This window comes from Epargyreus clarus, unplaced genomic scaffold (genome assembly GCF_041222505.1).
Source record: "Epargyreus clarus isolate Ecla_fem2 unplaced genomic scaffold, WU_Ecla_fem_2.2 ptg000007l, whole genome shotgun sequence".
NCBI lineage: Eukaryota > Metazoa > Arthropoda > Insecta > Lepidoptera > Hesperiidae > Epargyreus > Epargyreus clarus.
In genome coordinates this window covers 9,189,977-9,204,729 of record NW_027332215.1, presented here as the reverse complement: position 1 = coordinate 9,204,729, position 14,753 = coordinate 9,189,977, and the positions used below count along the sequence as shown (strand labels likewise).

The following is a 14,753-nucleotide window of genomic DNA, read 5'->3' as shown; positions in this document are numbered from 1 at the left end:
TAAATGACGATCAGATTTTGCCAGTGCAGGGTGAGGAGAAATGTATCGGACATTGAAGATCTTCATGAAAGTGAAGAGCTTCAACCAAATAGATTAGAAGAGTTTCAATTTGAAGAATTGTGCCCTGAAACAGACCCAGAAGCACATGCAGACCCTCAAATAGAAACTGACCTAGAATTGGATCTGCAACTTGAGCCTAAACCTCAACCATCTACTTTAAAATCATCCCTAGAAATTTCTCGCCGCCGAGCATCTTCACGTCCAACACATCGAAAAAAAGCTTGGAAAAGAATACGTTTTCTGTCTTGAAAAGATCTATACATCCCTACCAACATCTCCAGTAAAGTTTCCAAAGAAATATTTTTCTTAATATTTTAATTACGAGGCTCTTGATATGTAACCAGATGCACAAATTTATATTATCTGAGAAGAACCGGTCGAAAAGTTAATTTAATTGCAATAGATATGGATAAAGTTTTCTCCATCTGCATTATCATTGGATGTATTCCCTAGCCAAGAATACCTACGCCTTGGAGACCTGGATTGAAGACGGAGGCAATAACGGAAGAAAGAAGAATGTTGATTTTCATAGAATTACGTAGTTTAGGTTTCATTGCCAAGACAGATTTTTTATAAAGACTAATGAAAATAAAGACAGTGATGTTAAATATCTCCAAATTGTTTTAATTTTCTAATATTTTTTGATAAAAAACTTTTTTTTTTTGCAATTTTCACGATCGTGAGTGTGACAGTTCCCACCGGAGACTCACGATCGTGCGGGTCGTTTTCTGGATTAAGTATAAACTCTGGATTTTTTTTCGTATTTTTTGTGGATCCCTTAAGCTATATAAAAAGCCGTAATAAACGTTTTGAATCGGAAATTGCGAAAAAAAATCTTCGGGTGTAAAGGGGTATGGAAAAATATGTATTTTCTTCAAAATTTTCCTTTTCCTTTAATTTGTTACATAACATTACATCCCAGAATTTGATCCTTATAAGCGACACTATCAGATGGTGGAATAATATAGAGAGTGTAATTTTTTTCAAAATGAACTCGTTCGATTCCCGGCTAAGGAAAAAGATATTTTAAAAAACTAATGATGCAGTTTTAGTTTTTATCAAAATCGGCCTCGTAACTCCTTTCAGCATTTTTCGCTAATCCTTATAGTTTCGGATTTGGCCCTGAAGGCCCGTTTGAAAAATTCACCCTGTATATATATAACTAATCATTCGGTCTGAATATAACATAAGTCTAAAAAAAATAATAGGGATGTTGAAAATCAAAAGCAGGAGTTTGTGATGAAAACTTTAATTAAATATTCAATGTTGATTAAGGTTATAACAATAATATGCATTACTACGAGATATGTTAATAGAGGGTGCATTTACAAACCATCCAATAAATTAAGCATTTAATCATTAGGTTGATTAATTTATAGTAAAAATGTCGGCTTTAACGAGTTTGTAAATAGTCAATCCTAGTATTTCAAAAATTGTAGTAGGTAAAATGTATCGCCTTTGAACTCTGAAGTCAACAATATGAATTTTTAATTACGTAAAAATAAATATACGAGTACTTTAATGTCAAAAAGATGTGTCTGTAAACGCGCCCTAATGTCTATGGCCTTTAAAAGTGAAGGTTTATCTTGAAGACCTTAACAATAACACAGCAGTAAATCGTAAAAAAAAACAAAGAAGCATTTTTATAAAATATAGCTTGAAATTAATCTTACAACGTTATTAAGTAATATACTTTGTGCTAGTAATGTATGTAAGTATAATTTTTGTCTGAGACAAATAATGCTTACTTTCTAAACAAATCCATCTTATCGAGCAATTTAAATGACATAAAATATGACAATATGACAGTAAAAGCATCAACAATGGTATAACTATTAATTAAATATTGAAGTACCTTAAATATAAATATATTTGTAAGAACAAGCGTATCAAATCCAATGTTAAAACTTAAAAAGCTGTGATTGGCAATAAATACTTGAGTCGTTACTGTGAACCGTTAGCAGCAGCAGTAGCAGTAATTTAGCTATGTAACACAATATATATTTGTAGCAAGTAACAAACTGTGTTACTTCGAAAGAATAAATGCTCATCAATTTCACAGCTGTTGTTTAAATCTTTTTCATAGTCATAAAATAGCGGCTTCCTACGGTCCGTGATTGTACGAATTTATCATATATTAGTAATCAGCCGTCCACCGTCTATTACTTCATATATTATGAGTATTAATATTTTTACTACGACATGATAAATCCTTTTGTCATTTTGAAACGCTCTTTGAAGATGCCAATTCGCGACGGACCCTACATACCTTCTAGCATAGATATATTATCCTACTGTTAGTATAATATATCTATGTCTCCTAGGGATTGGTCCGTGCTACGATAGATGATGCTCTCCCCACGTGTTGCTGTGGGCTGATTGCCTCCATTCGGTAACATCACGGGTAGTGGAAAGCCAGTATACATAGTTTATTGACGTGTAAAAGGGTCTAAATTTGTAATACAAAATAAATATAAAACCAATTTTATACCAATTCACATTCATTAAATCCTTAGTCAGTGGTGGTAGCTTTTCAATTTGTATTTTAAATTTGTGTTCCTTTGTTAGCGAATTAACTAACATTATGTTAAGGAATAAATAATGCAAACGTGTGGTACATATCTTCATTACTTCTTTAATATACTGTGTTACACATTATAATTAGAAGACAAGTTTTATGTGATCAAGCAAATGCGTCTTCTTAAAATTAAAATATTAATGATGAAGATTATAATCTATCCACCTAATATTTTAACGCCGATATCAATAATTTAATGCCTATGATTAAATATCTATAACAAATACGATTAAGATTATTGTAATTCATTTTTTTGGTATTTTGACGACTTTCTTAAATTTCTAATTATTAATACGTTCTTACTTTCTTGAACGAATACTTTGAAGTATACATTTATCAAGATACATATTGATTTAAGAAATATTGAAGCTGAATGTAATTATTTAGTGTTATTATATTAAGACCGTGGATAAAAATAAATATTCAAAGTAATTTTCAAAGAAGTAAGTATCCATTCACGTATTATTATTTTAATTCGAACAAGTCTATGGATTTATCTATATGCATTGAAAAAAGATTTAACTTTTAGTAAGTAAGTAACGTTACAACTGCCTAAGTTATTATGAGAATGACGACAATTATAATTAGTATTATTATCTAACAGTAAAATTATAAACAGTTTATAAGTAGCTACTAGTAAATCGCTATTATCTAGTACAATATATCTAAGAATGAGTAAATAGTATCTAAAACCTGTGTGGAGAGTAGAAAAATCCTAACAACTCGGGGATATAACAATAATGACAGTAATCTATAATTATTATCTAACTCGCAGATTTCTATGGAAGCAAAACCTGACTAATATTAGATATTTGCCCATCGACAAACCATTTATTTCATTTTATTACGTAATAATACAAAATTCATTTTATAAATACATAAAAAGCTACCTAATGCAGTTAATAATTATAAAATTGCATAGATATAAACAAATACACTTATAGGTGTAAAACGAAATATAATTATGCACTAATTATTGGCAACAGTAATGGACGCTGATTAAAAATACAAGTAAAAACTAATACAATATCATTTTAATATAATAATAGATTAAAACAAGTTTCATATCGTCACTGGAAAGGCTAAAAGTCTAACACGCAAAGAATGCCCCTTTGCGTGTTAGACTTTGAGCCTTTCCAATGACGATATGATGTTGTTTCAGCATATATTCATCAATTCCAATATTTCGAAGTATTTTGGCAGTGGAGGACTATATAATAGTAAATGCAAGTCTGACTTTGAAGCGTATAAAACTTAAATCAAAACTTAATACTGTGTGCATTTCGCACACGTAAGATAGTACAATATCGGATATTAAGTATTTCGAATACTCATCGTATTCACAGCTTTACATACTACTAATATAGCGTAGTCAAGTAATTAATACATGTAATACGGTATCCTTGTGTACGGAGTGCCTTAAACTGGAGTTAGACCTGAATTTGTGTTGTTCTAATATAAGTACTCGTTAATTTGGCACGACCTCCGAGCATTTGCCCAAAACTGTGTAAAATGCCAGCAAGTTACTCAATCGAGACGTTCCGATATTCGTTGAAAGATAATGATATTCGTCGTAAAGTCGTCACAAGACAGTACCGATTTTTGCAGTGTGTACGCGAATGTCCGTTTTAGAGCACATTATTATAAAGGTCAATCCCCAGCTTAACTGATATAATTTCGTCACTGGAAAGAATAAGAGTCCAATACGTAAAGAGGCCACTTCAGTGTCAGACTTTTAGCCTTTCCAGTTTCGATTTGATCTTTTTCATATTCATATCATTAGTTATTCGAATATTGAGTGAATTGCAATGAGCGATAATCTGAGCTTACAGTTGGTACAAGTCCACCGAATTGGTCGACTTGAGGGTGGCAGAGCGACGCAGAGTAGCCCCGCTCTGGTCCTCGGATCAGACATGAGTGAAACTTGCCTGCACGGCCTCCTCCTGGGCGATTTGGGTCCCGGCGGTGAAGTACTGAAAATATTTCAAATGAAGGACATTAAAATGTGTGGTAGAACAATGTTAGTAAAATGGTCACATTAAAAAAGTATGATAGAGGGGAAACAAAAGAAATGAGTCAAGCATTCACTAGCAATTATTGTACGTTAAATCTTCATTAGAGGGTTTTGTTGGTCGAGGCAACGTATTTTCGACCTGGGGTACCAATTCGTTCCCCTTATGGTTGTCCCAATAAAATCAAGTTTATTTGTTGTAATCACGTATACTGCAAGTAAGCGTAATAACATATAATGTGCGAATAGTTACGCGTTTATAATATAGGAGTAGCAGACGAGCGTGCAGTCCACCTGAAGGTAGGTTACTCTTGCCCAGGGACAATTTTAATCAACCACAGATAATATTAGATTGCTACCTGAGGTTGGCCACAGAAGCGTCGGTACTCCTGAGATCTAAACTGAATGGCTCAGACAAGTATATCTCCCTTACCTCGTCCATCAATCCAGAACACAGCAGAGCTTAACACTGCTGTTCTTAGTAAGAATACGTGTGGCGGTGTTGCCACCAGAATCGAACCATAAACGAGCTCTACCATCTTTAAAGTTATTAACTATCCTACTTGCATAACTTAGCATCCTTCACCTCGCTTGCTAGGCCATACAGTTGTTACCATTTCACTCCAATATACCGTATAATCAATACATCAGTAAAATGCTTTATTCCCACCGATATCGGTATCGTTGAGTCATGATAATATCAATATCGGTCCGGTACGGGTAAATCGTTATCAGTGTCGGACGGAAAAAACGCTTTTTGGTAAGAGTAAATGAAATGTATTAAACTTCCCATACACTTTTTAATAATTATAAAGAGATAATAAGATTTTTTGACTAGGTTGTAGCTGTTATATTTTACTGAAAGAAAAGTCTTTTGATGCACACACAAAAGTCCACAACTTATCAAATCAATGAGCACTAATGTATAATTGTAACATTTAATGGGTTAGATAAAACCTAAAATACGTAATTAACAAACTTTTCATACAGGGCCATATAACGGGGTTCTAACATTTTGAAAACAATATGATTTGTATTGTTTTGTGCATTTATTGTTTTAGAAAACATAAATGTTAATACATTTTGTGGGTGAGATCAGTATAGGGGGAGACGACAGAAGGTACACAGAGGTGGTATTTCAAAAGTATCTTTGAGTGTTACAATTAGTAGGCCATAGGTAATACCATGGTTATAAGGGTTATGGAAAGACAGCACACAACAGTCACTGGACCAAACACGGGTTCGTTGATAAAACTTACATAAAAAATAGCTTTTAGTACATCTTCTGATGAATGCTTCCCAAGAAATCTCTCCCTAGGAGGAAGTCATTGTACTAAACACAAAAATGTATTAGTCAGTTTAAAACGAACAGTAATATAATTGCATATATATAATATCATGACAGTATTTTTAATTATATTTTAAATAATTTCATAAACTTAAGCATAATTTGTCAAAACTTAAGCATAGTCATAGCAGAAATCATATTGTATACATTTTCTCCTATGAGCATTCTATTTACAAATTGTGATCGTCTTATTTTCTTAAGTTAGTTTTATGTAATAGCTCAACCCATTTTAATAAAATTTAGATATAAAAAATACTATATTTGGACCCATCCGTCGATATTGTTTTGTGGACAGCGAATGACCGAGCCCAAAACTTCGTTTAAACAGTGTAATCGTCAACCCTTTACTGTCTCAGTATTGAGCATTGTCATTACCCATATCTTCGAAAATTTATATGTGGAATCAGAAGTTGAATTTCAAACTTGGCTATGACTGACTTTTAAAATTTACAAACATGTATTAAATATAATTACCCCGGCAAAAGCAGCTCCGTTCCATCCAAGCCGGTCGTGCTCACGTTGTGGCGTGCGTTGAGGAGGAGTCTTCCGTTCAGAGCGAGACGCGAGCCTGGCCTTAGCTCGAAGAGCCGCGCGTAGAGGCACGTTGGCTCTAGCGGCCTCTAAGCGCCCGTGGTGACAAAACTCCAAAAGAGCCACAGCTAACGCCAAAGCCAGACCGCCGACCAGCACGTAGAATATCCCGGCAACTTGGCCCAATGTCATCTCGGTTATCGACGGCTCCTGGAATTTAGAAAGTGATATTTGTGGTTAAAGGTTAGATTTTGTGGTAAAAAATTGGTTACAATTCACTTAAATGAGAACTTAAGAATCTGTTAACAAAATGTACCGTAGCAATAATGCCGGCTGGATGCGACTTCATGTTAAAGTTAGAAAGGATTTTTATCGACAGCCATTGTGTAAATGTTGTAGAAGATTAATATTGTTTTTTGAGCTGTTACCAAAAATGTTAAGAGTAACAGTATATTTTACTTAAAGAAGAAACGTGAAACGCTTCTTGCCTGTCAATAGAAGAATGTAGATACATATAAGCCATCCATCCAGGCAGCTATCTTAGTCCTCCGAAGACGTATCTCAAGTGTGGGGAAACTTCTGTCGTGTTCTAAATAGAACTGGTCACAGACTTCGACGGTGTACAACAAGTGTGGTGTAGTGACAGTTTACAAACAGATCATGTGCTTATTCATTTACTAATTATTTTTCATAAAAAATAAGAAATCATCATAAATTATGCTAAGTCACTTACTTCATTCTTAGGAGCTTCGCATGTAGGCTGGGGAAGGCTGGATTGCCATTTTTGCCACAACTTTTCAATGATACCTTCTTTCTTTAGGTAAACAACAGCTAAATTGATTGGTTCTCTGAAATTAAAGAAATAAGGTAATTATAATAATGTTAGGTACACATATTTGAGAAATAAAGGCTATGTAGTTATATTAAAGTTAGTTTGTCATTCATTATGCGAATTTGATTCAAACTTTAAAAAGATTTATATTGGTAGAGCCTTTTGTAGTTCAACCGTCGATGCAATAGTTAGAAGGTAATAATTTAACATAATAAAAGAGATAATTGTAGGAAAGCATCTGAGGTAGATCTCAACTGAATATTTTTTTTCTGTAATCATAAATTTTTGATGTATAAAAGATGATGAAAATCTATATTTCTATTCTAGATCTGGGTTGTCTATTCGTCTTCATCTTTATGCTTGACACCCACAACACGAAAGAAATAGGAAGTAGAAACGATTAGTACATATAGATGTGTTTCTATCCCTGCACAAGTGCACATTTAAATGGCCTTAATTAAGTAACGCCTTACCACAATTTTCAATCCAGAACATAGCTAAAATGAAACTGAATTTAGATTTTGAACACTGCTTTTTTATCCAGCAGGAGTGGATATAGGTGTCAAATATTTTTAATTTATACCAATTATTATAACGATGCTTTATTTTAACCCACCCAGTAAATAGGAACACGACGAAGAGTTGAGATTCATTGGGTCCAATAAAGTCCCTGGTGATTCCAGCGATCATAAAAGTGGAGCGGAGCGAAATAAAATGTAAATTTTGAACTTGTTGTTAAAAATCACGTTCGCAAATCGTGCACCATAAAAATGGGGTGGTATAAATTCGGGGTGCGGGGGGCGCTCTCCGTTTGCAGAGGTCCATGTAAATTTACAACTATTAAGTATTCATCTGGGAATTACCGCAGGGCGGAGAGATTTCACGTTGATGATAGGAACTTCTGACTAGTTCGTGTAAAGGATATTAATATGCTACGAGACAATGTCTCGTATCCTATTGAGTCACGTTAATTTCAACGTATATTTATAATAAGGAAACTTCACGTATCTATACATTGAACATATTTACAAAAAAATAGAAGAACCGAGAATAAGTAATAGTAGCCATTTCTATAATTGTTAGATTTCTTTTCTGTCTTTTGTCTGTGTATAAAACTGCACCGTACCATAACTACCCAATTGAATTCAATATCATAATAATATTCATATCTCGATTTAACTTTAAGTTTTTATTCAAATCGATCTAATATACACTAAATTAAAAGTAATTAAAATTTAAAATTAGAAGTACTTTTTCTAACATTGCTTGACGTGTATGCGGAGCGGAGAATATATCTTTAAGGGTTTGCTCCGTTATCGTGACAGATGGCGTTGTGCAATTCACGGTATATTCTTCAACCACGTGAAGGAAGTCGCAGGCAGCGCTTTTACACGAATAAATTGTATATTAAGTTGGTCGTCATTTCAAATTTAATACTTTTAAAAGGCGTAAAGTGTACCAATCTACAGTTGGCTAGTGCGGTGGACTACTGTCTTAACCCTTTCACCTTAAGAGGAGACCTAACCATGGAGCTTGTCCTGTTGCAGCAACGGCACAGTAATGGCTTGACGACGATGTTAACGATATGTCGTAATTATATTATGTAAATAACTGACAACTTACTTGATATTCTAACGAACAGTTGATATGGAAAAAATGCAAGACCTTAAACATTGCGACAGTTCGCGTATACCATCTAAAGTACATATAGCGCAGAGTCAAAAATAAAACTGTCAACGATTGCTGTGGTTGTTTGGCGAAAAACAAGCATCGGAAAAGCACTTCCACTCCAAAGCAGAAACTGGCATGGTTCCAGAAAGCTGGATCGAAGAGACAGTCAGTAATAAATGCCATGATTTATGCCTAATCTATGTCGGAGCAATTGCACTAATCGGATTCAGATTTCTCAATTTATTAAAACTATTGGAACTAAAATGTGTGCTCCAGTGAAGATATTCGCCAACCATTACGTATATTTAAGTGTGGAGTAAAATTACATTGAATACGTTAAGTAAGCATATGAGTGTAATATTAAAAATGCCTCATAATTTTGTAATGCATAGGTTAAGTGGAAGGCATTATGTAGTTGTGTATATAATGATAATTATACAAGATACGCCATGATCTTTGTTAACGAAATTTGACGTAAGTTTAAATCTTAACAATACATCCAGCCCTGAGTCACGATGTGATCTTGCCAGACATCATGAAAGGGCCACTGCCGCCCATGGACATCTATAATTAAGCCCAGTTAAGATTGGAATCCTTCTTGAGGTAGACCTCAAATGCATTGCTCCACCTAAGTAGTGACTACTTCGTTGAAACGCATCAGATAAATGTGTCGCCTTACCACACTCTGCAAACCAAACCACAGGAGTACTTGGCCACGCTTTTCCGAGCAGAAATCCGTCTGACGGTGGTGCCTCCGTAGTGTAACCACTAAGGGTTCTACTACGTTCAACATTTTTACAATATTTGAGAAAGTACACGCAAGCGACAAACTACAAACGTTCAGATGTCTGAATTCAGAAACGGATCTGTCAGTATGTTTTCTTTGTAAACTTAAAACGGTAATGACTATATTCTCACCGACCGCATTACACGGCGATAAATCCTACTTCCCTAATACCGTTCCACGCAAGTAGCTTTCCAAGATAAAATTTGAACCTTCACTATGTATTTTGCCAGCAAAACAGATTAGGTCTAGTTATTACACTGTAAATGAGTTAACTTTAATACGCGCTGAAACGTTGTTTAGCTTTGGAGTTTTCTGTGCAATTTTTCGCGGCGTTGTTGGGTAAGCTCTAATAATTAGGTACACACACCAACTTTTACATTTTGTTTTTTGGCGAGGCAAATTTAACTTTAAAGTAACAGTTAGGAAGTAATTTTGGAAGGGAAGGAGTGTCTATTTAGTAGATATAATTTGAAGGACAATCTTTAACAAAAATGTTTTGTATGCGTAAAATTAGGTTAGTTGTAGAGTTTCAAATCCAAGATACGTAGAATGTACGTGATAGATATTTATTAATAAATATTTCAATAATTAATAAAAACATACATGCCTCAGACTCTTCTTAGGGTGGTTTTGGTAGCATAGAATTTTGCAGGAATTTCGCCTGGCAGTGGAATAATTAAGGATTGACGTGACGTATACGTATGATTTCAACAGAAATAAAAAGATACTTACCTAATTACCTACCTAAATTATACTTTTGATATACTAATGAAACGAGTAGATCCATGGAACTTTTATTAGTAGCCAGCTATAATCTACCTACTATATAATAATTTTAATAAAGTACAAAATTGTGAAATATCCAGCACTGTTACACAAAGGATGACACATTTTGAGTGAATTTTTAATGAGAAAACTTCGAGCGAAAGCTAACAGAATCACGGATATTGGCGAACCGCGGCCACTGAACGCGGTTATGTTAAAGGCGGATATTCTATATTAATAGGACTTTTATGTTCCATGTCGACTGCTATTACTTTTCTTACTGCTGGGCACAAGTCTTTACTCATAGGTCAATCAGTTGACCACTTCAATGCTAATTGACATCTGATCGAAGAACGTTTAAGTTAATGTCCCAGAGACCAACGACTTAACACCCCTATCGATTCACTGCAACTCGTTACATATTTATTAATTTGATAAGTATCTAACCCTATATTTATTACTATTATAACTTCACGGGTAACGGCGTATCTGTGGCTGACCTCAGGTAGGAATCTAATCTTATCTGGGGTTGATTACAGAAGTTCATGGCAGGAAGTATCCATTTACCATCCGACGAAATTAATACTTGTTTGCTACTTCTCTATTGTAAAAAAACGTAATACCAAAAGCAGGTTGATAATTTACCGCGAGTAAAATAACAATCTTCATAAGCATAACATTGTAGCACCATTAGGGCTACGCGTACACGCTATGTAAAATGGGTAATATTAATAAACTCTGGGTCGAAGGAAAATTTCTCATTTCAGTTAACCTTGAGAAGATTAGATACAAAGTCTTCGGGAAAGGCGTTTCGTACCCGATACACGGTATCTCAGCCACGCAAGTATTTTCATAGCTGGTCCAATAAACGTAGGAAAAAACGCTAAGGACGCGTTCGGCATAACACTGAGTTATACGTTATGGCAAACTCCTTTATTCTACTTTCGAAATGTCTGACATAATGGCTAGAGGCGATGGTAATAAATTGGTTCTATGTACAATCATAATCGCAGTAATATTTTCGTTGTTTTTATTCTTAGAGCCACATAAAGACCAGTAACCAACACCCAAGGGTCATTTACGATTAAAAGTATTTTATGAATCGAACTTAATCATCAAAGTTCGATTTCAGTTCGAGTTCATTCATTCATTACAATTTAATAGCCCGCTCTATGGTATTTACTTTTAATTTCTACTTTATAACATCTGCAGCAATAAAAAAAAATTCGTTATTACAAAGCAATTTATTACTTTAACAAAAGGATATAACCTGATTTTATAATTCAGTATGTTATGTATGCAACAGACAAACTAGCCGGAATAGATATTCAAATAACTCTCAAAGACACAGATTTTACATGAGCTGGCATTGACTATACGAGTACAAAGGGCGGAGCCATTAAAATCATGTGTTCCGCGGAGGCAGCCAAAACCGCATGCGAAACCTCACACAAATTAAAAACGTTCACTTCAGCTCCATATTCCACTACCTTGCCTGGCGTCAGCGCTGATATTAAATACCAGTGAATTTACCTCTTTGGGATCATAAAAATTTGAACGGAATAAAATTTTGAACAGCTATAAGCCTGTTTGGAATGGCACTGGAGCACTTAAAACGAACAATGAGAGCGCGTTTTAGAATCAAGCAATATTGCATTGACACTGAAAAGCGTCTATTAAAACTTGCGGCAAACCCCGAGCTGCCATATTCCGCTTGAAACACTGGGTTTGGGTTACGTTTTATTTCTTTCGCAGACTCCCTCATCTGTCCGGCGATTATTGACGACAAAAATTTACTGCCGAACATTGTTTTTATTAGGGTTCCATATCCATAGAGTAAAAATGGAACCTTATTATAAAGTGGAGGCTTAATAATAGGGTTCCGTTTACGTTATAGTCTACACGCACAGCTGCGCGTCCACCAAATTTACCATATCGATCTGACTGATTAATTTAAATTTGTACTCTGGATTTTTTGTAGATGGTTCGTGTATTCGTATCAGTGGTACCCACGACACAAGAAATTCTAGTATAGGGCTGTGAATATAAAAACCACCTTCATAGTAAGTATTAGAAGCAATTTTACTATAAGCATAAATAATTGATTATTAAAACAGTTCATCATCGTCTAATGGGGGTTAACCCTCTCCGGGTATGCGAGGTTACTTTTATAAAACGCTTACATATACAGTATACGCTATGATGGGAATACACGGCCGACCGGTCAAAGCGCATTATCACCGAATGGAAAGGCGTCTGCCAACACTTTTATGGAACAATTATCTCGTATGAAACCCCCTTTTCACCGCGAAACAGATTATTTCCTTTTTTCCCGTCATACAAGCCAGCTTTATATGATGTAAAAGAGATACGGATTATGATTATGATTTAATTATTTTAACGTTTACCTGAGCGAAATACAATTTCTATGATTTCCATTACGTGTATATTTTGAAATAAATCTGACGTGTATATTATGCACTTTTTAATGTGGATGTTTTAAAATTTGAATACCCTTGTTTTTGTACCCTTAGTATGAGTTTTTACATTTTTACAAAAATGACCGTTTTTGTATTTGTTTACGCAATACCAATACATTTCCAATCAGTTCTGATACAGTCCGCCCTGATTGTAAAAACGATTTTGTAAAAACGTATAAATTCATACTAAGGGTACTGGTCTCATAGTGTTTGGTATTGCGAGTATTAATAATGCCTTACCTCAGTGGCGATCCCTTGGACACAGCAATGGCGTAGTTCACATGGTGGTATCCGCAAACCTTGGGCGTGCAGGGCGGGTCCACTTTCTCCGGAGTAAACGGCACCACAGCCTGAACGTCGATGAAATCCGGCGGCGTAGCTACGTTGGAATTCTGCGGGAAGTTAATTTGTATTACAATGTTTTTTAAGTATGACTTTTGACCTTTACAAAATTCTTTCTTAAGCATGAGACGTTCCGGATTTTCTTAGCTATACTCAGTCTTTGTTACATTTAAAGACAACTGTTACAAAAAAAATAACACTAAAACTGGGAATAAAGTTGGGACGCCCCGTTTCAGTGAACTTTAGTCGACACTTCAAACTACTCGCGCATTAAAGCTATTTGAGTGCAGTAACAACCTTAATGCAAAAAGATATGAATAGTCATACATTTTAATCTGGTAATTACCAATGTTAACACTCCAAAATCGAACAAAACCAATAAAGCTTATATCGCTTTCGAAAAATACGGTGAATAACAATCGAAATTTTGTTAAATGGTAAACTCGAGTGATGGTATTGGGAATAACGTTTTTAATAAATGATTGCAAAACGGGGAAATGGTTTTAATGGAGTTCTTAGAACTGAAATAAAGTGCTAAATTAAATTTCGCATAACGCCATTATTAAGCCCGCCATTGCAACATTAGTCGGTAAGGTAATATTTTTAATCAAGCTAAAGAAATTGAACAAAATATTAAACTATATAATTTTGTGCCAATTTTTCTTTTGTTGCCTTTTAATTTATGTATTTAATATACTAAAGGGAATAAGAAAAACAATTAAACATGGAAAAGAACGTTTTAAATAAGCTATTTTTATTTCAAGTGTAATTTATTTGGTAAAATATGTCCCTGATATTATTCTCCCTTACAAACAGTGCCACAGCCAAATCGTTAACTGCGTTTTTATTAATTTTACACTTTAATTAACTTCTTTTAATAAATAATTAACAAATATATTAAAACAGCATTTCACTCGCATAACCATTATCGAAACGGATTGTTTCGACAAAATCAGGTCAGTGTGAATGCTACATTATTGTATACAAATTCAAACTGCATTATTACAAAGTAATGTCCCCATAGAATCGCGCGTATTATTGAATGCAAATTGTGACCGTTTGTTCAACACTTTCGTGATATTTCCATAATATACAAATGGCAACACTTATTACTTATTACTATTTCAGGAGGGATACGCACGGCTTATTCCACATTGAATATTATATTATGGTCGCAAGCTGAAATAATAATACAAACTATATATTTACAGTATCAACGAATTCACAAATGGAAAAACATAAAAATATCAAATGTACTGAACGGTATGTTCACGATTTATATAATTCTTCTTGAGACGCATCGCAAATCCTTTGCAAGTCCCATCTGATTTCATATACAATTTATGAA

General features: G+C 34.4%; 1 protein-coding gene across 1 annotated transcript in view; it reads right to left on the bottom strand.

The window, feature by feature from the left end:
* Positions 1-1,293: 1,293 nt before the first annotated feature.
* The window catches only part of LOC140743349 (glutamate receptor 1), a 138,580-nt gene continuing 125,120 nt past the window's right edge, over positions 1,294-14,753 (bottom strand). The window contains exons 15-18 of the mRNA XM_073074523.1: positions 13,304-13,455; positions 7,262-7,376; positions 6,472-6,738; positions 1,294-4,611 (exon numbers count right to left, since the gene is read on the bottom strand). Of these exons, the coding sequence (XP_072930624.1) occupies positions 4,546-4,611; positions 6,472-6,738; positions 7,262-7,376; positions 13,304-13,455 (600 nt within the window). The 3' untranslated portion in view covers positions 1,294-4,545. The remainder of the gene's footprint in view (positions 4,612-6,471; positions 6,739-7,261; positions 7,377-13,303; positions 13,456-14,753) is intronic.